The 27644-nt window shown below is 43.6% G+C and overlaps 1 protein-coding gene and 1 pseudogene across 2 annotated transcripts in view; both read right to left on the bottom strand.

Annotated features, from left to right (window-relative positions):
- SQOR (sulfide quinone oxidoreductase) overlaps positions 1 to 23291 on the bottom strand; it is a 41724-nt gene extending 18433 nt beyond the window's left edge. The window contains exons 1-4 of one of the 2 annotated variants that reach the window (XM_019668661.1): positions 23167 to 23291; positions 13777 to 13838; positions 6206 to 6459; positions 3676 to 3846 (exon numbers count right to left, since the gene is read on the bottom strand). In XM_019668661.1, the coding sequence (XP_019524206.1) occupies positions 3676 to 3846; positions 6206 to 6439 (405 nt within the window). In that variant the 5' untranslated portion in view covers positions 6440 to 6459; positions 13777 to 13838; positions 23167 to 23291. The remainder of the gene's footprint in view (positions 1 to 3675; positions 3847 to 6205; positions 6460 to 13776; positions 13839 to 23166) is intronic. The other variant, XM_019668660.1, reaches the window with a different exon arrangement.
- Positions 23292 to 25691: 2400 nt separating this feature from the next.
- LOC109396655 (60S ribosomal protein L23a pseudogene) lies at positions 25692 to 26367 on the bottom strand (annotated as a pseudogene).
- Between the last annotated feature and the right edge of the window lie 1277 nt (positions 26368 to 27644).

The raw sequence follows: 27644 nt of genomic DNA, 5'->3' as shown, positions 1-27644 counted from the left end.
ATCACTAAACTAAAGTGAGAAACTCAGTAATGTTTGTTGGATGAATGATTCCAGCTGCTTGTGAAAAATACCATTCATCAAAGTGGATAGATAATATAAACATCATCATCCATAGGACTTGCCTATCCAGAGACAGCGGGTGCCCTGCAATTCCTTGTCCTGTAGGAAAATCTACTAGGCCCATTAAATGGATGACTGAACTCTGTTGAGTCTTCAGGGTATGTGAGGTCGGAGGTGGCATGGAGCCTGGGGGTGATGATCTACAGATAAAACATGAACACTGCCAACATGATAAGCCTTTGGTTTGTGCGTGTCTCAATGGTTCTATTAGAGAATAATATTGACTATTTTTTAGGACTAGTAATAACAACTAAGCTTAAGATTATATAAAAAATCACTAAGGGAGAATAAACCCTAAAGTAGCAAAGAATAAAAAGAAAGCTTCATAAGAGCTCGCTCAAGAGTGTGAGCTCTGAGCAACAGCAATTCGATGCCCGGCCCGAGCTGAGCTGCCGCTGAGCTGCCAACAGGTGGCAGGATGGCTCAGCTAAACACACACACACACACACACACACACACACACACACACACACACACACACAAGAAAGAAAGCTTCAAGCCTTTGAAGGAATTCAAATTTCAAGGCCAGATGACCTAAACTCTAAGGAATTGCAAAAACTTGTAGACAAGACTTTTGAGCAACTGCAGAGAACAGTGCAGACCTTGCCAGAAGCCTAAATATGGGCAGATATTCTAATTTTATACAGGGAGTAGGGGAGGTAAATTCTGAAACTAACAACTTAGTGAAAAGGATATTTATCCATTTCATCTACTCAATAGGTATCTCTTAGGAATCTAGAAAAAGAAGAGCGTGAATATGGGTGTGCAGATTGCAAACCTGCTTTCAGAGAGTCAGTCAGCAGTCAAGAACTATGCTGACACATAGTGGAGCCTCAATAAATATTCCCTTTTCCTTTTTTTCAAGTATCTTTTTAAAAATAGTAATAGCAACATTTTTTGAGCATCCACTTTGTGCAACCAATAGGATGACATCTCCCATGAGGTGTAATGCAGATTTCTGGTATCTGACTTTGGCTTTAAAAATCTCAGAAGAAAGTCTCACCGGCTTGCACCAACTTCTTCCCCAGCCCTAAAATAATACGTTACAACTTTCCTACGGGCCTAAGCCTGGCAGGTCTAAGCAGGGCTCAGAAGTGGAAATACCTACCAGCGCCTCTCATTCTCAAGGGACAAGACAAGTTTACGATCCTTAAGATGAGCACAAACCCAACCACAGAGGGCTCTGAGCCAGTCCTGTAATGTAAAGGGGTCCAATCAAGGGAGCAGGCGCTGCTGCTGTACCAAAGGGGCGGTGTGGGTTATAAGACACAAGTCTCCCGGCCCCATGAGCAGGCAGCAAACTGGCAAGGGAAAAGCTCAATCTTGTGAATTGAGAACAATCTGTGTTTATTTCAGTCTGCTCTCCTGGACTTTCTGGGGGAAAATAAGGAAGTTCATCAACAAGAGGAGAATAATATATAAAACTTTTAATTTAATTAAAATAAATAATTATATTAAATAACATTGGGTTGTCGGAAAAGTCATGATGCATTTTTGCAACGAAAAACATAGAAAATATATGTCATGACTTTTCCGACAACCCAATATATTCAAATATTATTTATGTTAGGATGGGGGAAGCCTGATTTGACAGTGGATCATGTGGGGGGAAAAACCCAGAGATTTGAACCAACCTCAAGGCCAGCATGATTCAGCATCGTGGTCACTGTTACTAAAAAGGCAAACGCTAACTTAGGCTGTTTCCGACTCTGGGAGAGAATGGTACCACTCTCCTCTGGGCTGTTCTGCAGAGTTGCTTACTCTTCCAGGCGCCTCTTTCATGGAGGTACTAACAAACCAGATGATGTCCAAAGCAGGGTATGGAGGGTAGTTGAGGGGGCTGGAGACCATGAAATATGAGGAAGGGTCAAAGAAAGTGGAGAAAGAGAACAAGTCTATCAGAAGAGAAGACTGACGTAGACTGTAAGAACCACCTTAAAATAGTTGAAGGGTTTCTCCACACAAAAGAGGGAAGACATCCTCTCCTACACTACAGGAAGAACAAGGAACAAGAAAGGTATTGAGTCCAATAACACACTGGGGGCCCAAGAAAGAAAGGAAAGAGGTTATAGGAAGTTGATTCTGACCCATTAAAGGCAGACCTTTCATAGAATCTGTCTGTCTTAAAAAATGAAGAGGGATAACTCTTTATGACTCTTAGAGAACTCCTTGACCCTGAGATGTGTAAATATCAATTCATTTTCAACTCAATCCCCCACCCCATGTCCCAACCCCAATTATTTAGCTCTATTATTTTTCTTTAATATTCAACACCTTCTAACACACTATATAATTTACTTATTATGTCTATTATTTATTGTATGTCCTCCTCTAGAATATAAAATCCCCTAGAATATAAAATCCAGGACAGTAAGGACTTTTGTCTGTTTTTGTTTAGTGTATCACACTAAAACTGTACCTAGCTTATAGTAGATGCTTAATACATATTTGTGGAAAGGAGGAAGGAAGGGACCGGAGGGAGGGAGGGATGGAAGAAGGAAGGGAGGAGGAAGCCAGAAGGCAGGCAGGTAATTTTGATCAGTGTTTAGGGAAAGGTTACAAAGAATCTTTGAATTTGAAATCAAATGGAAAATTTGGTACATATGTGCATTCTTTTATCAGGTGCTCAAAAGATCCATGACCCAAGGAAAGCTTAAGAATGCCTGTGGCCAATGAGTTCTGCCTAGAGGAAGGGGTTGGACTTGAAAACCTTTCAGATTCCCACCAACTCTCAAATTCTACAATTCTGTTTAAATGCCAGAGCACCCAATTTGGAGGGAGAGTGGGAAGGGAATTAAGGCCAATAACACCCTAGGAGGTCCAAGAACCACAGGAGCCTGGAGGAGGCAATGTGTAGCATGATGGCTGCAGTGTCTGCCGCTGTCATGGGCTCAGCAGCAGTAAGGGGACATGACACTGCAAATGGCTTCTGAGCCTTTCATCTGACCATCCATCCTGCTCTCATCACCTCAGTCAAACAAGGAGGCAGCAGTTGCTGAAAAGCTTTGATCCCTGGTAGTGGGGGTGGGAGGAAACTTCTAAATGGTGCTGATTAATTATGAGCCTCAAGCTCCAGCAGCAGCAATTCCGGCACAAATCTTCCCTTACAACCCTGGCAGAGCTCTCCCTTGTGTGACTAGGACAGATATTTTCCAATGTCCTCTTCCTCTAGGAATCCAGCTGTCAGGTAGAGAAGCTTGCTGTTTCCAAGGAAAAAGGAGGAAGGTACCTGCCATTTTAAATTGTAGCAGTAGTATTTGTTCGATAAACATTCAGGTGCAAATACTGTGCCAAGCAACAGGGCAAACAGTGGGTATTCACAAATACTTGCCTTAGTTAATCATTTATTAATTCATCATCATTCAGTCCTTCCTTCTATCCCATCCTCCATTCACCACACACCCTCCCATCTCATGCAGTAGTCAACACACACACGTACATGTGCACACACACATATATACCACCCTCTCATCATGAAGCTGTCTGGTTTGATAACAGCTGTGCATTTTATACAAGTCCTCAGGTTAACAAAAGCCAAAGGACCCCAGTGGTTACCTCCTTGCCATTGTCTGTGTGGACGCAGTTCTTGTCTGGATTCAGCTCAACCACTCTAGCTTTGATCCATTCTACACCAGACGGAATCACACTCGCCATGGGACGGCCGGATGAGGACAACTGTTTGGCACCAGCACCCACCAGCGTCCAGATTGGCTGGTAGAAGTGTCTCTGAGAAAGTATTTGGAGATTCATTTCAACTTGAGGCTGATCAAAAGAGTCATAACTAAAGGTACATGAGCTAGACTCTCTCAGTTTCTCCCTCCTGACCCTTGGAGCATCACATAGATGTCTCCAGGCTATTCCCATCCCTTCTCCCACTGGTATCTCCTATTATGCTAAGCTCTGAAGGGCAGTCACCTACACAAGAATTCTGCAAAGACCTTTTTAAAAAGCCACAAACTGTCTTTAGTGACCATTGCGGGCAGTTGATTTGGTATTTAACATATGCATGTTGTAAATACATGCATATGTACATACATTATAGATACATTTATGTGCACAGATATAAAGAAAATTAAGCCCAGTAGCCTAAATATGGTTCCTCAGAAGTTTGTAGGGACTATGGTAAGTTTACAGCCACTCTGGGGACCCTCAAAACTTTGTTAACTTCCAAATGTGTCCGAAGGCCATGGAAGACACAGACATTCCCCATCAGCCCTATTAACTCCCTTCTCTTTTCTAAGAGGTTTTACACCCAAAGCGAGTAGGCACCAAATGTTACCCCATAATGCAACATATGCTCAAACTTCCACTATTTTCTGGAGTTCTCTTGCTTCAGATGGTCCACTCTTGATCTGAGTTAGTTGTGAAAGTTCTTGACTCAGGGGCAAAGGTCAGATTGGTTTAATGGCCTCTGAGAATTCCAGTTCACTTATGGAGTGGGCTGGGGGACCAAGAGCTCTCAACATTGCCCAAATGCCTCAAACTGGTCGGACAGAATTGCCAACACCCACAGAGAAGTGAAGAGTACATGAGGAATGGCTTTGCAATCTCCCTATCACCAATAATGGATGTGATCCAAGGGGAGAGGGGCCAGAGGTCTCCAATTGTGAGAGCTCGACAATTTCAAGTCCTTCTGTACCAGAAAAAGGAATGAAAATACAAGTTAGCACTTTTTTTAGACTATGAATAAGCATCAGTTCCAGCAATCACTAAACCAGACACCGGAAGGAAACTGCCAACAGCCTGGCCTGAGCCAGCGGCAGCTCCTTAGAGAGACTCCGGTTCTGTACTTCCTCAAGGGGCTAGACAGATGTGATCTGGCCTCCTGAACTATGTCCAGTGCCTCAGAGGAGCCATCTTATTACAAAGAGTAGCTCCTGTCCAAAGGTTAGATACAACATACCATAAGCCACCTGACCCAGCTCCCAAACCACTGTCATTTAAAATGTTGTCCCTGAGTTACTTTGAAAGGAAAGTGATAGAGCATCCTCTAGTCTCCTCGCAGTTCACTAGCATACCAGTCAGAGGTAGCAGCAAAGCCTGGGCAGCCTCATTTGCTCCTGGGGAGACTTTCTTGCCCTCCCCTCCCCACCAAACAGGCACCAAATCCATTTTGCTTTTCCTTCCCAAGGATACAGCTCCCAATTGGTACATGCCTCATTCCTTGGGAAACAGGCAAACCATCAAAAGTCTTAAGTATTTTTCTAAAGCTTTTGGACAATCTTAAAATGTTTTTCATGAAATAGTGCCTTACAGTTTCTGACTTCCCTCCTGGTGTCTGCTGCTTTTTTCTTCCTTATAACCTGATCATAATTCCTTGCGTTTAAATTTCTGAAACCCACTGACACCTTCCCGGAGGCCTCCCTGTTCCCTCAATTCATCACCCTTTCTCCAGACTGGAACAGAGATAGGAACGTGTAATGACCATTGATTTTCCTCCAGACATGACGTTGGAGATGGAGGGTTTCATGGGTTGAATTGTCTGTCCCCAAAACAATAGGTTGAAGTCCTAACCCCGGTACCTGTGAATGTGACCATTATTTGGAAATCGAGTCTTTGCAGATGTAATGAAGGGAAGATGAGGTTATACTGGATTAGAGTGGGCCCTAATCCAATTACTGGTGTCCTTATAAGAAGGTCAGGTGAAGACGAAGATAGAGATCGGAGTGATGAAACTACAAGCCAAGGAATACCAAGGACTGTCCATACCACAGAAGCTAGGAGAGAGGACGGGGCAGATTCCCACTCCCCACCGCAACCTTCAGTGGGAGCTTGGCCCTGATAACACCTTGGGGCTTCTGGCCTCCAGAACTGTGAGAGAATAAGTATCTATTGTTTTAAGCCACCCAGTTTGTGGTAATTTGTTACAGCAGCCCTAAGAAACTAATACAGAGAAGAACATATAGAGCCAAGCAATCTGTCCTCTCTCCCCCCCTCCACCTTCTCCAATCCTTTTGGACTGCATGCTTTTTGTGCCCAGGAGAAGCACTAACCCAGGGACATGACATCCCAGTGCCTGACAATCATCCCTTCCCCACACCCCTTAGCACATACACATACACGCACTCGAAAGGGGGAGACTTACTTCGCTGGGCTCAATGATGGCCACGTTCTCTGCCTGCACTTTCCTCTTCATGCGTGAGGCCATGGTGATCCCACCGCTGCCCCCACCCAGCACCAGCACCTCATAGTGACTCTTGGCTGCTAGGGCAGCCCCTGTGTGCAGCTGAAATGGGCTGGCCTGCTGAGCACCCAGCCTGAGGAAGCAGGCAAAGAGCCGAGCCCGGGGGCTGGACACCACTGCCACCAGCGGGGTCATCTTCAGGCTGGATCAGGAGGCTAGAAAGGAACAGAAGAAGCTATGAGTAAGGAAGAGACCACAATGCAACTAAAACATTTTCTTTCTGCAGAAAAGGGGCTGGCATCTGGCCAACTCTAGGTGGTACCCACCGTCTCCCCCAAGACCACGTTCCTGTCTGATTGTGGTCCCAAAATCTCCTGAGAGCACCTGACAGCTAACTAACAATTGGCTAAGCTTTCCATTTCTCCCCTTCCTCCCTTCAGGCTTTGTTTGAACGCAGGAAGCCTCATCTTTTAAGTGCTTTCTAATAGCTTATCTGTACCCATCCTTGTCTATCCAAAAAAATCTAGGGCATCCTGTGGTTGCATCCAGCTGTCACCCATTCTCCTCTCAGGTACACATCTCAATTCTTTCTTTGGCTTTTCAGCCCATCAAAGATGTAGGAGTCCACAGACAGACACCTGTACAATTCCTTGCCATAAAGGGCCCCTAGGACCTTGCTGAAACAGAAATATTCCAGCGAGAAACCCACCTTCTGAAACTCAGAGTTCAAACCAAGGTAATCAGGCCTTGGTCCCACTCAGAGCCTCCTGGCTCTGCCTGCCCAGGGACAATGAAACTTAAATCACGGGCTACAGACATGCAAGCAAAGGCCCTCCACACCTTTGGCAATTTCAACTGGATGATAAAAAAGCCATAAAAGGAGCCCTGCCTGGTACCATAAAGTTCTGTTTTATGTAAAGACTCTATACATGCTGCTGACCAGTCTTTTATTATAGCCAGTCAGTAAATGATCTCCCCCCCTTAATAGTTCCTCTGAGAGATCGACGTAACCTTTAGGAAAAGGTGTTTTTGCTCTGAGCAGCTAGCGTTTTGGCAGTGAGGAAATGAAGTCTTCTCAGAAACAGACCTTGGCTTTCCTCATCCTCAGAGCTGGCTTTATGTCTTGGTTACCATCTACTTGTATAACTTGAAGGGCCCAGACTCAAAATCTCTGGCTCACTGGGTATTACGGTGTCCCAAATTCCACCATCAAGTTCAGTCCTTTGGGTTCAACACTGCTTCAGGAACCCTTTATTCAAATGCAAGGACCCACCTGGGGATAACACTTCTTAGCTAAGCAAGTCACTAACTTCCTAATGGGAACAATTTAATTATATCATTCCCCGCCCTGGAGAAGAGGAAGGCTGCAAGGGGGATTAGAGGAAGCTGACAGGGAAAAGGGCTCTGAAAGGAAGAAGAAGCAAAGGCCCTGGACAAGGGAGAAGTGACTGGAAGTGGGAAGGAGAAGCCTGAGGGTTGATTAACGCTCTTCCACGTTGTGGCACCCTGACAACATCCTCAATAATTCAGATCTGAGAAGCGACCTGGAGATTTGGGGGCCACAGAAAGTGGGGCAGTTTCATACATTGTTGCTGCAAGTTTAAAATCAGTATGAACCTTCTAGAAAACAACACTTAATATCATTTGATCCTATATTTCCATTTCTGGGACTCTGGTCAAAGGAAATAACCTCTAATACTGAAGAAGACAAACCTTTATCAAGATGTTTCTTAGGTACTCATTCATAATACCATGAACACTCAGTTAACTGGTTCGTGGATTGGATCTCATTAAGTCCTGGTTTCAAAAAAAAAACAAAACTGTAGGCTCCACACCGGCCAGGGACCGCTCAGGTCTCAGATTATTTCAACCAATATTAAATTGATTACTTCAATTAATATCGTGGTGCTGGCCAGAGACAGCAGTCTGAATGTCAAAACTTTTGAGAAAGATTAAGTAAAACATGGCTACATAAGATGCTATATAAAGACTATGTAAGTCTTTCAAAATTATGTTTACAAAGAGCATATAAAATGCTTATGTTATGATCTATATACAAATTGGAAATACAATTTGAGCTCAACTATGTAAAAGAAAATGCACTAAAACTAAAATAGCAAAATGCTAACACTGGGTGAGTGGTTTTCTCTGGGTTTTAGAATAATGGGTGATTTTGATTCTTCTGCTTTTCTGTATTTCATAAAATTTCTACTCTATACATATATTAATGCTGTAATGATAAAAAAATGTTTATTTTGATTATAATAACTAACATACATTAAGTTCTTTACATAAGCATTTAACTTCTGAGTTGGCTGCCATTATCATCCCCATTTTACAGATGATAAAACTGAGGTAGGGAGCAGTTAAGTGACTCTCAAGGCCATACAGCCCATAAGTGGTGGACTGTGATTTGAACCCAGACACTCTGGTGCCAGAGTCTCTACTTTAAACCACGGCACTCTACTTTTTCTGTGATCTTTATCAACAACAAAACAATGTTAATATGACATGTTAAATTTAAAAACAAAACAAAACCAAAAAAAGACATATTTTCCACACTTTCCAGAAAAAAGAAGTGATTTTTCATGGTAGTGACACCTAAATATTAGCAATATTGATATAACTATAATGATTTTTTTCTTCTTCTTTGTATGTGCTTTTCTCAAGTTTTTAATGAACTCTACTGTTTTAAATTTTTAAAATCACTCAATCTGATTTTTTTTTAACAATTACGGATTGAAGGATATCACCAATTAGGATGTTGCTATTTGGTAGGGAAGGAAAAAGATATTTTATGGTGAATAGAAAGTCGTCATATTTTGCCTTCATAAATGTCCACAGAATGACAGAATCACAGCAAAACTCACTTCTCAGGAAAGGGAAGCGAAGTCATTTTTTTTGTGTGTGGTCCTAAACACTACATATTAACCCCATAAAAAGGGTTAAAAAATAATGTTCTAGAAGGAGGCCTGGCTAAGTTTCTGGTTTCTAGACACTCTGAGATCTCAGGTTATTTAACCTCCACTTCCCTGTGCAGCCTAACACCCCATGGTTCTTCTCTTGAAAGAGGAAGTGTTTATGCAAATATTTCCCTCATTTTTTTAAGCTTTGTTTTATTTCAGCAGTTACCCATGGCCTGTTTCTGTAATCAGTATTTATAAACACAAAGTCCTTCTGAACCAGTTTTATCAACTTCATTATCATTATCAACTTCATTAGTAACAGCCATCAAGCAGAATGCCTGGCCTTTGTAGTTGAATTTCACAAGTGAAGTATAAACAATTTCAAAACCACAAAATAATGTGTTAGAGGAAGTGTTCCAAGTTTCATAAAACCTGAAAGTCTTAGTAACACTCTAATTCTAACAATGTAAAGCCATCTAAACTTCCGAATCAGAAAAGCCAGAACAATAACCTAATGGTATTTGTGGAGAAGGCGGGGCATGATACTATGTCAAAGACTACAAACAACCCGGAGCAATACATAATTTTGCTCACAGTCATAATTTCTTAATACCCCACTTTGGAACTGTGGGATTATATATATATATATATATATATATATATATATTTTTTAATCTTTCTCTCCGGTTCCCAGCACAAAGCTCCTAAAAGCCTTAGAATTTCTGTAGTGAAAAGTTATTTGTTATTCAATGGCGAATAATAATAATGGGCCCCTTTTGACCATAACTGAGTTTGTGCTAATGAGGTGACTTGAGGTGGCATCCCTAGGTAGCTTCAGGATGAAGGCTGATCACCAGAAAGACCAAATATGAGATTAGAGGCTTCAAACTTTCAGCCCCACCCCCAGCCTCTGGGAGGAGAGGCGGGCTGGAGATTCAATGCTATGAAAATTCTTAAACACCCAGGTCCTGAGACCATCCAGGTTGGTGAACACATTGATGTGCTGAAAGGGTGGCATCAAACACCCAGAGGGGAACTCTGTACAACCCCATCCCACCCATGCCCTGCCCTATGTATTTCTTCCATTTGACCATTCCTGAGTTGCATCCTTTATAATAAACTGGTTCATAAGTAAAGTGTTTTCCTGTGTTCTGTGTGATATTCTAGGAACTTATCGAACCTGAGGGGGGATCCTGGGAACCCCCAATTTTATAGTCAGCCAGGCAGAAGCATGGGTAGCCTGGAGCCCCATTTGCAGCTGGTATCTACAGTGGGGGCAGTCTTGTGGGACTCAGCCCTTAACTTGTGGTGTCTGAGATAACTCTGGGAGTTAACATCACAATTGAATTGAATTTTTGGACACCAAGTTGGAGAACTGGTTGATGTAGGAAAAAAATCACACATTGGGTGTTAGAAGTGGTATCAGAAAACATCACTCAGGAACCAACAGGAAATTCTGATATTGACCTAAACTAGGTCTATAGCAACAACCTATAATAATGATATTAATAATAACAACAATAATAATAATAAATAACTGAAGGAAGCAGTAGTCACACAATCTTAACCACAAATAAAAAAAAAAAAACGCTAAGAAAGGCCAAACTTGACTCTGAAGTCAGAGGGAAAGAAATAGAAAACCTCTGTCAACAAAATAACAAAGGAGCATAAATTTAATATGACTTCTCAGTCTTCCTAGAAGGTAGCTTGAAACATCTACTTCTTAGGTTAAGAAATAAGAATTAACTACCAATGACACAGAAGAATGCAGCCACTTTATCTCTACATTCTTACAAGGTGAAATATACACATACTTTAAATCAATAAATAAGGCAAATGTAACTTTTATTTAACAAGTGGCATATGCAATACAATTTATAATTAGTTATGCTTTTAAGTTAGATAAAAATTCCTCCATTATTCCTAAATCAATTGAGTGCCCCTTCAAAGGATCAAAATAAATTGCTTTATCTGTAGTCTAACTGGAGAAGTAAAATCCCTGCTGACTGAAAAGATAAGAAAGCCTGCTGCATCTTTTACTTACATCACTGGCCACCCACTCCAGGCCCTGATCTAGACAAGTCTTTGGGACACCACACCTTCCCACAGCTGGCCCTTCCTGGACAGTGTAGATCCTCTGGGTCAAAAGCTCACTAATCTTAAACCATGTTACATGCTACTCATGGGGTGTCAGCTAATTCAAATAGAGCTGGTCTCTAAACAAAGATTATTCAGAGCATTCTTAATGAACGACCCATCAACCAGCAAGACTTGTAGTCAACCTTTCAGCTATTTTTGTTCTCAAGGAAACAATGAGTCTTTGTATGGTTCACAATTGTTTTATCTCAGTCCTACAACAAGCTGGGCCCCCTTTGCTCTGGATTTCAATAACCTTTGTAGAAAACTTCTAAAATCAAAGAGGAAGACAGACAACGGACAGCCTCCAGCTCTCCCCACCCACCCCGTTCCTCCCACCCAACCTCTGGGCTGCTGGCTTCCCTGGACCAAACTTACTCTGAGCTGTTCTGTCTTAATGGTCTGGATCTCTGTGGGTCCCAGTCTCTGAGACACGAGTGAGCCTTGTCTGCACAACACAATCTGGCTTTCACCTTGTGCCCAGGTGGTGAGACTCCCGGAAGCCTTTTCCTCCTCCTCTAGTTCCTCCCCCTTGGGCTCTCCAGGCGATTTAATTAAATCATCCCTAAGGTTATATCATCGGTTACAGCTCTCAAGCAAATTACCTCCGGAAGACAGGATTTGTAGGAAACAGTAGGGAGAAACTGTCATAATAATAATAGCTAATAAGGGAGTGTTAGTATCTTTATTTTACAGATTAGAAAATTGAGGTTTAGGGTAAGGTTAAAGAACTTGCCTAAGGTCAAATCACTAATTTATAAGAAGCAGAGTTTAATTCAAACTGATTCCTCGATTGAGATCTCATAGCTGTTAGACCCCAGAGATAATTCAGGGAAAATGCCTGCCAGCTAAATTTTATTTCCATTTAAAGTAGCTTGATTAAGCCCCATGGGGTGTGGTGGGAGGGAGCATATGGTATTCAATTTTAGCTTACTAAGAAAATTGAAAAGAAAATCTGGGGGGTTTTTTGTGAGGGCAAAGTACAATAATTACATTGATATAATTTTTTAAGAGCCCTTATTTTTTATAAGTACATGCTGAAATTCTAACAGTTGAAATGATTTGGAATTTGCTTGAAAATATTATAGAAGGTAGAAATAGGTTGGAGTGTAGATGACACAAAATTGGCCATGAGTTGATAATAAAGTGAAGCCAACTAATAGATATAGATGGGCATACCTTTTGGTGATCTATTTTTATGTTTACTGGAAAGTTTCCACAATACAAAGTTTAAATAAATGAAACAGCAAAAATCAAAAAAAGTGTATCGGAGTGGACACCATCTTTGCTCTTTAGTCACTGCAATGTTAAGGTCTGGACATATTTCAAGTAATAGTAAGATAATAGGAATACAAGTTATAGCAACACAATTATAATCAGACTTCCCTCCGGTGTGCATAGAGCTTTACGATTCACGGGGCCCATACCTGAGCCCACACTGAAGGAACTGATACCACTTTACAAATGGGGAAACTAAGGCTCAGGTCAGCGAGGCAAGGTGATCTTCCAAAGGTCACACAATGAGTCAGCAGCAAGGCCAGCCCTACAATGAGTCCTTTCTGTGAACAGCAACTTTTTCTGAGTGCCATTTGGAGCAGCAATGCAGGCATTAGCAGGAGCTAGCACTTCCAAGGTGGAGACACTCCCAGTCTGGACCTTCTCCCAGAGCTCCTGATGTTGGGACAGCCTCTTTGCTGGGCTGCGCAAGGCAGGACAAAAGAGACCTGCTACCCCAAGAAGGGCAGGCCTCTAGCCAGGGGCAGATCCAACTTTTATGGGCATTGAAGCATATACAATTTAGGGATCTGAAACTATAAATACAAAATTAGATATAATAGTTAATATTAATTTTGAATGAGAAAATAAATCACAATAAATGTCTGAATCCTTGAAGAGTCAGGACTCTTTCTTCTGAGATCTCTTTTAGGCAATTTATCAGAAGTAGAAGCTTCCCCATTACAACCTGGCTACCCCTCCTCTCCTGGAACAAGTCAGAGCTCCCTGCACTCACAGGGCCCCTGAAGCAAATTTCATTTGCTTCTGCATAAATCCACCTCTGGTGCCTACAGCTCTCCTTTAGGGCACTCTGACTGCCCACCCCTCTGGGACTTGCTGAACTAGCCAGTCCCTCCTTCCACCTGTCTCAAATTTTGCCAATCCCCCTCGCACCCTTCTCAGCATAGGATGGCTACTTTGAACAATCTGAAGCTCGGTCCTGATTCCTGTTGTAAAACTGGCTCATCATGGCCCTACGCCAGACTCCTACGTGTCAGGCCCCAGGCTAGGCACTTGAGGAAGACATATCATCCCCATTTTACAACTGAGAAAAACGAGGCCACAGGGGACTGGTTACATCCTTAAGGCCACACAGCCAATAAAGGACAAAACCAGGATTCAACTGGTGCAGATGGAAGAGAGGAAGGGAGGGTATCAAATCAAACATCATCATTTTCCCTATTATATAAAGGACACTCCTGGGAATTGACTCACATGGTTATGGAAGCAGACAACTCTCAGGAACAGCAGTCAGCGAGCTGGAAACTCAGGAGAGCCTGTGGTGTGGTTTCAGCCCAAGTCAGCAGGTTCAAGTCCCAGGAAGAAGTGACATTTCAGTTCAAGTATGAAGGCAGGAGAAAACCAATGTCCCACCCAACTCAAGACAGTCAGGCATGAAGAATTCTCGTTTATTCGTGGGAGGGTCAGTCTTTTTGTTCTATTCAGACCTTCAACTGATTGGATGAGGCTACCCACATCGAGAAGGCTACAATTCTTCCAGAAACACCCTCATAGACATGCCCAGAATACTATTTGAGCAAATGTCTGAGCAAACCATGGCCCAGTCAAGTTGACACAGAAAATTGACCATCAGACCCTCTGACTTAAGCTATAAAAGGGCAGGTCCAAATCTGGAAAAAGCTCAGGAAAGAAACTTACTGTGACAGAATTAGTACCACCTTGGGTACCAAGAATGCCAAACATTGCCCCATAAATACTATGGTTCCTTAACATGATCTCATCTTAATATAAGTACATGCAAATAAAGTACTCTGTCATATTCATGGCACTTATCAATGGCACTGGATTAAGACACTGCATGAAAACTTCCTGGAGATACTGTGAGTCCTACTGTGTAAATCACGTTTTTAATTGCCTGTATTGTATGATTGACATTTTGGGGCTTTGTTAGTCCTAACAGACTGCCCCAGAGCTAGCTGACTCCTAAAGACAATAAACCACTTGTCTGGGAGCACATCTTTGTTAAGTAAAACAACCAACCCAGAGTCCATACTTGAACCACCTCCTCCATCTGGCTTTTACATTCCACAAGGCAATTCCTCCTCTGCCCTAATCATCCCAGGGTCAGATATCAAACAACTAGGGCAGCCCCTATACTCCAGAGCCCACTAAAATTATTCAAAATAGCCAGTCCCAAACCTGGTCAGCCTGTTCCCCTTGCCTCACAAAAATCACATATAGGTTTTTGTCCATGCTTTCTCCTCAAATTATCTGCCTCCTAACCAACCTGGGGGCTACCCAGGGGACCCTATGTGATGCCATGCCTCCTGTTCCTAGGAAACTTGAGAAAAACACATCCCTCCCTGGCATTCATCTCCTAGTGTGTTGGCCTCACCATACCTGATTCAAACAAAACCCAGGTACATTTTAATTCACCTACATTAAATGCACTCACTCACTGTTCAGATGGAAGATTTTACATGTTTAACAAATTTTTGCTCTGCTCCTTTTTACATATCCACTGAACGGTCCAGTGGCATTTTAAAAGTAATTTAATGACATATTACTGCAGAATGTTATAATATGTGGGTGAGTGAGCCAAATTCTTACAACTAAATAACATAGCTACAGTATGAATTTTTAATGCCATAATTACTCTGGAAAAATTCAGCACCGGGCCCTCCTTCCTTTTGTCTCACTCTATCACCTGCTGTATTGAAACTTCAGATAGCTTCTCCCCCGAGGAAAGTTTTCATATCTCTTTTACCCTTTAACCTAGATAAAGGGGAAATATCATCAACCAAAAATGCTCAGAGAGGTGTTTAAAGAACGAATCTTCTACAGGATATAAATATATGTGCACATTCAGGTTTATACTTATACTGAACTGGTCTCAATCATACAGTGGTGAAATTTGCAAAACCAGAAATTGGGAAACCAAAGCGAAACTATATTTTTATTTATATCTTTCCTACACAAATGCAAATTAAATTACATTTTGCAATGCTAAATGTTTAAGTATATATTTATGGAAAGAATAGAATGACATGAAATCTGCATGGCCACAATTCTGCTGTGCCTAAGACTGTTGCTACAAGTATTCATTGAGTATCTCCTACACACAAGGTCCTGTGCTAATGAACAAATGTCCCCACCCAAGTCCTGGTCCCATTCCCAGTCTATTAGCTTTAGGTGCTAAGGGAAGAACAGTAGAGTTTGCCAGCTACTGATAATGTAGCTGATAATGTAGGCCAAGAATAAGGTGAACCAAATTTCAGGGGAACGTTTTTTTAATGTTAAAAGGTCTCATTTAAATATTAGAATGTTAAGGATAGTTAGATGTGTGCACCTCTCTCTCTTTCTACCTTGAGTTGTATCCAGTGATTTGTGTTTTCCTCCATACTCAATATAGGTTTTCTTTAATGAATTAAGTTTCACCTTCATTCATGTGTATACATCTGACATGTAAAGGTAAGTGAATAAATCCATCTATCTATTAATTCATTCTATGGTCTGAATGCTTGTGTCTCCCAGATATTCATGTTGAAATCCTATCCCCCAAAGATGATGGTATTAGTAGGGGGCCTTTGGGAGGCGATTAAGTCATGAGGGTAGAACCCTCATGAAAGGGATTAGTGCCCTTATAAAAGAGACCCGAGAGAGATCCTGACCCCTTCTACAGTGTAAGGATACAGGGGAAAGGCATCGGATATGAACTGGGAAGAGGGTCCTCACCCAACCATGCTGGCACCTTGATCTTGGACTTCCCAGCCTCCAGAACTGTAAGAAATAAATTTCTGCTGTTTATAAGCTACCCAGTCTGTCGTATTTTGATATAGCAGCTCAAATGGGCTAAAACACTTATTGAGATCCTTCACTGTGCCAGGTGCTGTGGTAGGTGCTGGGGAAAAAAACAGTGAACGTGTCTCATCCTTGTGCTGACAGAGCTCACATCCTAGTGGAATGGAGTACATGTTAGTGCCTCATCCCCACAGTATGCATAGAATACCCTCCTGAAATGCCCTTTCTTGCTTCCTGTCTTAGCCATGGCCCAAAGTCCAGCCCAAGTCACAACTTCTCTAGTCCCTCCAGCCCAGGTGGACTCCACAAGTCATATGACCTATCTTGCCCTTCTTGGAAATTTCCTGTGGTCACTGTTATTTGTTGGCATTTTGATGCATCTATTTTCTCAAAGAGACTGACACTTCTTGGTGGTTTCAACCTGTGGTTCTAGGCTCTGGTCCCGACTATCCCCACTGACACGTGTGGAGTACCCGGGCCCTTCTTGTCATCCCCTAGGGTGGTTCAGAGAGTTGGTGTAGCAGGCAGAGAACCTCTACAGTGTAGCACTGACCTCTCTGGCCACCTCCTCAGGAACAGTTGCAAAGAATGGAGTAGCTTTATTTTCCAACACCTACATCATCTCTGGATTAATGGGAGGAGAGTTTGGGGTTGGCTTCCAAAAACCTGGGTTTATATTCCAGCTTAAATGTAACTAGCAGAAGCAAAGCACAATGTAATTAATATGAGCTCAACGCCTTAGGTGTTTTGAAGAGAGATGGAATAATCGATGAAAACTTGGTGAAACAGACAGAGCAGGAGGTAAAAGACTGGTGGCATTTTGACAGTGGAAATGCTATGGGAGGGTACACCGGGAGAAGAGAATAGCCAAAGTAAGTGATTCAAAGAGATGGTGTCTGCCCTCCAGATCTCTCTCCAGCCTTCTCTGCCTTCCTCTGATCCTTGAGAGCGGACCCATAAGGTGGGCATCAGCTGGTCCTCTGGCTTCCAGCTGGGGTCAGCCAATGGGAGGCACCAGTATATTAAAGAATGGAAAAAGAGTAAGACTAGGATATTTATTCCTCAGACCCCTCCCTGCTGAGCCTCAGCCCAGCAATGGCTGCATGCCAAAGGCCTTGGCTCCTGTGGGGTGGCCTCTCCTCTACTACAGCTCTTTCTCAGGGTTCTAGTAATCACTCCCTCTACTTGCCTCTTCAAGCCCCAAATCAATGCAATTGCTTCACCACTCTTATTGGTTCCCCTTAACCCTGCCCTTTGTAAACAGTTACTTCGTTAAACCTGTCTTAATAACATGTTCCGGTGTGTCATCTGTTTCCCAGAGATCCTGACTGACATGGCGAGAAGGCCCAGAGTATATCTGGGCAATAGAAGTTCAACCAGATTTGACTGATGTTGAGAAGAGTAGACAAGAAAAAAATATTATAGCCCAGTGATAAAGGGACATGCTAGGGAATTGAAAAAAAATCAAAGTTTCAGAAGTCATAGAACAAAGGGAGTGACTTTGAGAAAATGAATCTAGTGTCAGGGAGCAAATTAAATTAGAGAAGAGACAAAACCAATTCTGGAAGTCAGTTAGGAGACTAGTGCAGTGGTCCAGGTGTGAGTGATAAGGGTCTGAGTAGGTGCTAACATTGGAAATACAAATAAAGATTCAGATAAGACCGAGGCAGGAGAAAGAGAATGATTGGATGAAAGGTAAGAAGGGCCCTGGGAGGAAAAAAAGTCAAAGTTGACATCCAGGCAGCTGAAGAGAGAGGAATTACATGGGCAGAAACAGCAGTCAAAGCAAGGGCCTATCTGTGCTAGTTTGGGACACCGAGGTTTAAGGTTTGGGAAGTAGAATCACCTAGAATGAGCATTGCATAAGTGTGGTCAGGAGGAAGGCAGCCTACGGCAGATGTCCACTGGGAAGAGGGAGAAATAAAATTGGACAGGCAAGGGTAAGCAAAGTTTTGGTTTGGGAGCTCAATCCTCAACAATCGTAATCCTATCTAGGGATCACAAAGTAGCCACCTGCAGGCCAAATGCAGCCCAGAGCTGTGTTTTGTTTGGCTCGTGCTATTTTCTTAAATTTTGAATTAGCCCACATTCTCAGAACACGTAAACACTTGGCTGGGACTGAGTGGTCATTGCCCGTCTAGATCCTACAAGATGTTCCTGTTCACCCAGCCCCACTCGGCACCGATCACTCATTTCTGTCACCTGCTTGGCTCTGACATGCATTTGAACTTATGATCCCTGCTAATGGCAGTAAGAATCCTTGGAAGTTCTTAACAAAACTGATGTCTTCGAAGACCCCCCTGGGGTAAGTCAAGAGGATGAATTGGAGCAATTCAGTTGAGTTCAGTATTTTTGAGTGTTTACTATGTGCCAGGCCTTGTGCTAGGCCGTACAGAGCCTGTGATGAATAAGAAGAAAGAATCTAGCTATTGTGTTCACAGGAATGACTAGGACTATGAAGATCCATTAAGTGGCTGTTTCAGAAATTCTGCCACCATTGAGGGCTTAGAATAGACAATGAGAACAAAGAATGGAATCATGAATGCAAAACACATGTTGAAGGAATCTCTGTGACAAATTAGCTAGAGGGGATAAAGACAGAAGAATGTGAACCATGACCTTGTTCCGGTGGATATAATGAAGAGAGGGTGTAAGTACCAGTACCAGATTACTCAAAGTGCAGTAAAGGTCCAAAGCAGCGTGAGAGAGAAGGAACAGAGAATCGAACGAGAGCTGTTCCACGGAGGGATTGCGCAGGCTGCGCCCTTCCTCTTGGCACACCTCCTCTTGAGTAATGGCAGCACTGTTATTACCTGTGTGTTCACAAACTGGGTTACTATATCGTTAACAAATAAAGAAAATGGAGCCATCTTCATTTAGTCCTGCAGGGCCCAGTTGGAACTCTACTTCTGAAGCTGTTTAAATATTATTAAATATTTGTTTAAACATTAAGCTGTGAAGCAAGGCTTTGGTAGTGGACCAGGAGCAAATCAACCAGGAAACAGAAACACTCATCTACAGCTCCCCAATGATTCAGGGTTTTTCTTTGAAGAGTTACTGATTAAGAGTTACTAATGAGGGCTTGACAATGAAACAGTGGCTCCCTTTGCTGCTGAGAAATCTCCTACCAGTGTGCATAGCCTACACTCATTTAACAATCAGGAAGCCTTATAATGGGGAGGGACTGACAATTTCACCAAGCCATACATTTGCTAAGCAAAAAAATAAAAATTATACAGAGGGTGCCAAAAAAATGCATACACATTCTAAAAAAGGAATAAAAAACTGTATTAAAATGGTAATACTCAATATATAGTCATATATAGTCACCTTTGCCTTCTGCATTTACTGGAGGGGCTCAAGCTGGTTACTATCAACATCCAGGCACTTCTGATCACAGCAAACTACTGCTTCACAGATAACATCTCTTAAAATGTGTCTACATTTTTTATGGCACCCTCTGTATTTTTTACAGAATGAAAACTCTCGTATTGTGGCTCCAGAAAAGGAGATAATGCCAGTCAATTGGATTATTTCAACCAAAAGTTAAAGGTTTTGACTGAACTATATGGGGGGGGGAGGGGGTGCCTTGTTTTTCTGCTTGCTTTAACCAGTGGGAGCTTGACTACTTATGTTCTATTGTATAAAACATCACAATTCAGCTCGCTTTCAACTCCATCATTCACAGTTGGCCTGGAGTCAAGTATTTTCAAAGTTTCCTTTCCATGTCTGCATATGCTTGTGTGTGCTGATCCCCAAAGTATGGAACACTCTGGAGAGGAAGGCCTCAAGTGGAATTAATTTGCTCCCAGCCACACAGCAGGGATCAGCTTAGCTTGTCTCCTGAATCTGTTCAACGAGCACAATAAAATTACTTATCAGCCTCAGGAGCACTGGGAATCCCACTGAGTCTCACATACAAGAGGACTCTCAAGGGTGGATGGGGTTTCATCACAAACAGGCACTGGCCAATTAGTCAGGCATATTGTTCCCTGAGGTCTTAACCCAATGAGAAAAGAATCTTAATTACAAGTTATACATCTGTTGTTTGAAAACGATCGAAGATATGCCAAACTCAATCCTTTAATGGTTAAGAGATGAATGAGGGGTAGGCAGGTAACAGGTGTGCCAGGTTCCTGCCTTCCCTATGTCTAACTAAATGACACAGTTCTCAGTCCTGGCGAAGCTTTGTCTGAAGGTGTGTCAGGTGTCAGAAGGCCCAGATCCACATCCCAGGTAGTACCCAGTAGGGCTCATCCTTAACCATTCTGGGGCATGCTTTCTTCATCAATGGAGAAAGGATTGGACTGGGTGGCTTCAAAGGTCCCTTCCTTTTCTAAAACTCTGTAATCCTCTAAATGAGGGGGAAAGGGAAATGGAGGTTCACAAGCAGGTACTCAAATGAGAACATTTGTTCTACTAACATCTTAGATTGATCAGAGCTGGAAATTATTGCAATAAAGGATGACAAGGGTTGATATAACCAGGCCTCCTCCTGGTGTCTCTTCCTCTTCTTAGAAAGACACCTGTCAAATTGGATTATGACTCCACCATTATGACCTCATTCAACCTTAATTATCTTTTTAAAGGCCCTATCTCCAAACAGTCACATTCTAAGGCCCTGGGGGTTAGAGCTTCAACATATGACTTGTGAGGGGACAAAAGGTAGTTCTTAACACCAGTATTTGCCCTCCCCAAAATTACAGGCATAGATAACCCCCGTTTGTTCTAAATTTCATGTTCTTTACAAAGCTCTCTCCACATCTTCCTGCACCAATGCAGTACTTCGGGTATCACAGGGATGGCTGGCTGGGCCTGTTTCCTTCTTCCTATTACCATCCACAGTTGTTGAATTACGCAGACTTTTAAGGCTGGGAATTAAAAAACCACACATTGGCTTCTGGCCTAGACTGGGCAGCATCTAGCAATTCACCCCCACCACTCCTAGGTACCAAATCTTCAGGGTCAAAGAGGAGTTATGTAGTGGGTGGTAGAACAGTGAAAGCTAAAAAAGAAAAGAGAAATGTGCATCTATGCCCAGAAATGCGTCAGCAGGGGTCTGTCTCCATTCCCTTGAAGACACTTCCTGTGTTACAACATAACAGATGAACAAGCCTAGACACAGGCAAGATGGAGGAGAAACTGTTCTGCAAAGGAATCCTCGCTTTCATTTTCTCTGGCAGAATCCCAGTCACATAGACCCGACACACACACCCATGGGCCCTGCACGACCTTTCAAGCACTCCAGCTCCAAATGTGCTTACATAGTTGGTTAGCCAGTTAAAAAAAAAATCCCAAATTTTAAACAGTTATTTCTCAGACCACCAGCTGTCTCTTTGATGAATTTTGGGTTTTTTTGATGTAGCCACTTATTCATTCAAAAAATATTTATTGAGTTCATTCCATGTACCAGGATTGGAGATACAATGGTGATGGCCATTAGCTTGCAGTCCAGTGAGGGCGACAAACAAGTTCTAATAAACAGTACTTATCTCACCCCTCTGTGCAAGGCACAGTGCTGGGGCACTTAAAATACATGGTAAAGCATAACCATCTCCACTGCACAGTCAAGAAGCTAAGGCGCAAAGAAGTTCAAAAGCCAAGGTCACACTGCTGGTCAATGGACGTGTCAAGACAGCCACCCGACTTCCTAGGCAGTGCCCTTTCTACGGTGAGGGGATCTGAACCTGGGGCCCATGAACTGAGATGGAAAAATGGTGTTCATATCTTTATTTTCATTAACTTCTAACTGAAATTGAACGCTTCCTTCAACTGTTTATATAGACAACAAACCATGGCAGTATTTAGCAGTGTCTCTGATTTTGTCACCAATAGAAATCATAGATATTTTCTTATATTACTGGTGTTGCCTATAACTTGAAATATTGTTTATGCTCTTACTACTTCAAAATTATGGTAGCTATTAGATCCACCGCTAGATCTTCTTATTTAATGCATTTTTAAAGGCATGTATATTACTTATAACTATACCATAAATTCTTTCAGTATTTGACAAGTGTTTTGGAATTGGAATTTGTAATACTGTGCCTTTTATTTTATATCTTTAAAAGTATCGTGCCGAGAAGGGGTCCTTAGTACGTCCCAGAACTGCCAAAGGGGTACAAGGCACACAAATGGGTCAGAACCCTACATTATAGCAATGGGCAGCCCAGACAAATCCTGAGGCTGCTCGCTGTGTCTTTGGGCAAGAAGCTGTTGGGATTTTTAAAAGGGGAGACATAAAGAGGCAAGAAAAGGAGCGCTACAACTCCACCACAGAACCCTTTTTTTCTCTTCTTTCCGCCGCTTCCTGTTGAGTACGTGCCCTAAATGCTCTCCTCTGCGGGTCGCAGCCGCAGCTGACTCGAGTGCACCTCTATCCCACGCGCAGTGGCGATGGATAAATGTGTCACCGTTGTGGGCAAACAGACTGACGTCATCCTCTGACCCCCCGGAGGCTGTGCACCCCATCACGCCCGGAGATCGTGCTGCGTGTCACAGTCAACAAGTGGAAGGCGCCAGAAATTCCCAACACCAAGACCGGATACTGCGGCTGTTAACCGCCCCTCGCAGCTGGAGCTCTCCGCGCGCCCGAGGCCCGACACACCGAGAAGGAAGCAAGGGTCCCAAGACCCGGGGTCCGGACAAGGGCAGCAAAGGGCTGGGCGTGCCAGGTGGGAAAGGAAAGTGCAGCGCGGGACGGAAAGCGGGGCATGAGTCCGCGGAGTCGCAGCTGCGGGAGCAGAGTTAGGCCAACTACCAGCCTCAGGGGTGCTCTCTGTGCCCGACCGGTCCCCCGCCCCCTGGCCGACGGCCGGAGATCGGCCCCCGGATGCCTCTTACCCAGCGGCGAGCGTAGTCTCCAGCCACAGCTGTCAGCGCAGCAAAAGCTGCCGCTCCCAGCCCGGGCTCCTGGCCTGGGCTGGAGCCCCGCCCGCCCGACCTCCCTCCCTGGCGGAGGCTTGGAGGCGGGGAGAGCAAGGCTCACCCCAGGAAAGGTCCGGAAAGGTTCCGCCGCTGCCCCGCCCCGCGTCGCTGCCGGGGCACCAGGGCCAAGTGCAGACTGCACGCGGGCTTTGTGAGCACACAGAGGGCAGAGCAGAGACGCGGGTCCAGCCGGCCCCGAGCGCTGCCCACTGGGCAGACTCGCCCCCTACTCCCCCGCACACCCCGGAGAGCAGCCGGGCGCCCTGGGGCGCGCGACAGCGAAGGGCATGAAGGCCACCTGTCACTTGCCCCCTCGCCCCGCCGGGTAGCAACGACAAGGAGTAAATGGGAGAGGCAAAGGTGGAGACAGCACTGTGGATAGAAGCCCTGCTAGTTTGTGTCGGGTCCTCCGGAGTGTCCTGTGCTTCTCACCTGGTTTCCACGCCTGCACAGGGAGACAGCTGCTCCCATACTCATTTCACAGGCAAGACAACCAAGGTTCAGAGAAGCCCAAATGACTCCTTCGGTAATCGCAGGGGTAAGACCGGGTCTGTTGGCTTTCAGCCACTGCCCTCCACACGTATTCTGTCCTACTGTCATGACTGGACATTTTCAACTGGCTGCTGTTTTCCAGGGAGGTGCAAAGTGTAAGTAAGTGATTCTCCCCAATATCAGATCTAACAGCCCCTTTAAATAATAAATACAGGCTGTCCCAAAAGGCTTACCGCAATTTTAAGCCTTATTAATAACTTCACATGTGTGTTACAAACTTTCCCCCAAAAAGCCCTTGAAAGTCTATTTACATTTCTTTTACATCTATTTTGTTTTGGTGACTTTTGAATGATTTAAAAAAATTTTTGTTACAATCAACGTATCTTCAATAGAGGGATTAATAACTGCATCTCTGATAAAATCACTATGAGCACTATAGCTACAAATGCAGACTGTAGACTTGTGTTGGCAACTCAGTTCCACCTGTAGCATTGCTTCTGTGACATGATTTTCTGAAATAGGGAACAACTCTGGTAAAGAAGCTCTGAATAAAATAATCCTTGTTTTTCCAATAGATGCATTCCTGGAAATTTCAGTATAGTAAAGCCATGCAGTATTGCATATTTGTAATTATCTGAGCTAGGATCCAATTTATTTTACCGAAAAAAAAATGTTTTTTCATACTTGAATGTTGGGACAAGAGGTGGGGACACCAGAAATCATGCAGAACTCATGACAATTAATTGTTGTATGGCAATGTCCACACAGCACAGGATGTTGGCATCCCTGGCTCCCACCATCTAAATGCCAATAGATTATGTTTCAATCATCTTGACAAATAAAAACGCCCCACCCAGGATCCCAGTCCCACCACCATCCCCATCCCAGTGAAGAAGCCCTGGTTTAGAAGGGAAGACTGCACGCAAGAAAGAATCGCAAATGTGCTGCTTGCTGGATGGTTTGAGGTGGGTGGGTGTGGAATCAGATTCAGTTAAGAAACGTGTCCTGAGCATATCTCACATGCTGAAGGCTTCTACATGTATTCATTCTATTATCTCACCTAAGACCCTTCCTTCTCTTGTGAAAAGTAGGGACTGTAACATCAGACAGCCAGGAAGCGGGCTGAGGGTTTACTCACTCACGCAGTCGCTCTTTCATCTGATGGATATTCCCAGTCCCCGCCTGCTATGTTGTCAAGCAAACCCTGTGCCTGCTGCCTGGTCATACATATACTGTTGACAAAGCCAACCTATCCATGTGGGGCTTGCAAAGTAGTGAAAGTGCTCACCTGGGTAGATGGGATTACTAGGAGAAGCATCATTAAAGAAAAGGTGGAGAAAGAAAGTGATAGGAGGGGCTGGCATTAAGGAACACACCCCAATTCAACATCCTAGGGTAGGAAAAGCAAATCGGCAGGGCTCTGGGAAGACACGCAGGCTCTGAGCAGGAAGGCTGGCCACAGGAATGGGCGGAAATAGGGCATGGAACAGAGAAAGGGACCCTTTGGAGAACAGGAAAGGGCAGGTAAAAGCGCAAGGTCAACAGGCTGTTCCCGCAGGCATGCCAACTTTAAATAGCACTCTCTGCCTTTTCCCAATCAGCAAGCCCGTCCCTCATGCCTCCCCTGTAGCAAATTCTTCCCTGGGTGAGTGAGTAGGTAGAGAAGCAGTTCATCCCCTGGCCACAGCATACCCGCCCTAGCTCAGACAGCAGCCCAGCCAAGGTGACACCAGCTTCTGAGGAGCTACAGGGAGAATTGTGGGTTGAGTTCCTACTATGCTCCTACTATAGGGACCAAGCTGCACACACAGTGTTCAGCCTCCCAGACCACCAGGCAGTCTCAGAACCGGAGGTGGCCACCCACAGCATGATGATTGTGTATTATGCTAGATTTTTCTTTTTTTTACAGTGAAAATTTTTTATATTTAGAATTAGCCAGCTGGACTGTTTTAGATGATCCCCATTTTGTTGGCAACATCCAAAGCATCATAGTCAGGAGCCTGTCAAACATATGCCTTCTCTCCATCAGGCCTGATCAGGGTGTTGACCTTGACCACGTCAATGTCATAGAGCTTCTTCCCAGCCTGTTTGATCTGGTGCTTGGTGGCCTTGACATCCCAATGAACACAGTGTATTGCTGTCTTCTATCTTTCCATGGCTGACTGTCTATGGTCAGAGAGAACTTGATGATGGCGTAGTGGTCAAGTTTGTTTCTCCTGGGGGTGCTCTTCCGAGGATGTTTGGGCTGCCATCGGAGCCACAGTGTCCTGGGCCTTCGGAAGGTGGGTGACATGCAGATCTTCATTTTTTTTTTGTGGCTGTGGATGCCTTTAAACTCTGCTTTCCTTGCCTTCAAAGCCTTTGCTTTGGCTTCAGCTTTGGGAGGGACTGGGGCTTCCTTCTTCACTTTTGGCACCAACTTCATGAAAAAGCTAAGCCAGATTTTTTAAAGGCAGTCCCATCATCTCCCAAATGTGCTGTTTTCCTCACAACCATCCTGCATAAAAAATAACAACTTAAATCGCTATCAGGCTACAGGGTAGCTAGAGTTTCCTCATCTGTTACATAGAAGATCAAGTTGTTTTTCAGACCAGAAGCACTAAGGTATATGGAGGTGCTTCACTGCAAAAGGCTCTATCCCATCAGCATTTTTGGTTGCAAGCAAGAAACCAGCTCTGGATAACTTATGTAGAAAAGGGATATTAAAGGCTCTCAGAGGTTCACAAAACCATCAAAATAAAATGATGAAGTAATGCTGTCAGGAAAAGTGGACAGGAATCAGGACAGCTAGCTTTGCAGAATCAAAAAGCAGAAATTACAACACCATCTTTTAGCAGGAAAAGTCTGGCCACCCCCAGAATACTTCCACTGCCTTCACAAATGACTTTAAAGAGAGCAACTCAAATATTGGGTTGTTGGAAAAGTCATGACGTATTTTGTCTATGTTTTTCAAAGGTCGTTTATTTATATAAAGAACAAAGATCAATCAATGATATGTTGCCCGTTTTGTTCGATAACCTTTTACCATCTTTCAGTGAACTTCATAATTCCTCGTTTATAGAAGGACCAGTCTTTATTTGCAAAAAACTGAACAAGGTGCTGATTTACAGCCTCATCTGAATTGAACGTTATACCACACAAAGAGTCTTGAAGAGAGCGAAACAAGTGGAAGTCTGATGGCACAAGGTCAGGCGAGTATGGTGAGTGTGGCAACACGTCCCATCCAAGCTCCAATTATTTTTGACGGGTGATCAAACTTGTGTGTGGTCTCACATTGTCGCGATGGAACACAACTCCTTTACAATTAACAAGCTCTGGACATTTCTGGATAATGGGTTCGTTCAAACTGTCCAATTGCTGACAGTAAACATTCGAATTGATTGTTTGGTTCCTTGGTAGGAGCTCGAAAAACACAACACCTTTAAAATCCCACCACACTGAGAGCATAACCTTCCTCTGATGAATGTCTGCTTTCGATGTCATTTGAGGCGAATCATCACGTTGGGACCAAGACCGTTTGCACACCACATTGTTGTAAACAATCCACTTCTCATCACCAGTTATCAGTCGCTTCAAAAAAGGATCGTTTTCCTCACGTTTAATGAGCATATTGCAGATGTTTATACACACTATCAAATGAACTTCAAGTTCATGCAGAACCCAAATATCAAGATTGCCTACGTATCCCAGCTTCTTCCAGTGGTCGTGAATGCTTGCATGATGGATGTTCAATGTTTCTGCAATCTCTCCTGTCGTGTAACGTGGGTTTGACTCGATCAATGCCTTTATTTTGTCGTCATCAACCTCAGTGGGCCTCCCTGACCGAGGAGCTTTGTTGAGATCAAAATCACCAGCACGGAATTTCGTGAACCATCGTTGGCACTGATGTTCTTATAGAGCAT

The sequence above is a fragment of the Hipposideros armiger genome, unplaced genomic scaffold (assembly GCF_001890085.2).
Source record: "Hipposideros armiger isolate ML-2016 unplaced genomic scaffold, ASM189008v1 scaffold_531, whole genome shotgun sequence".
Taxonomy (NCBI): domain Eukaryota; kingdom Metazoa; phylum Chordata; class Mammalia; order Chiroptera; family Hipposideridae; genus Hipposideros; species Hipposideros armiger.
Note: the sequence above shows the minus strand (reverse complement) of the source record. Positions and strands in the feature narration are given on the sequence as shown.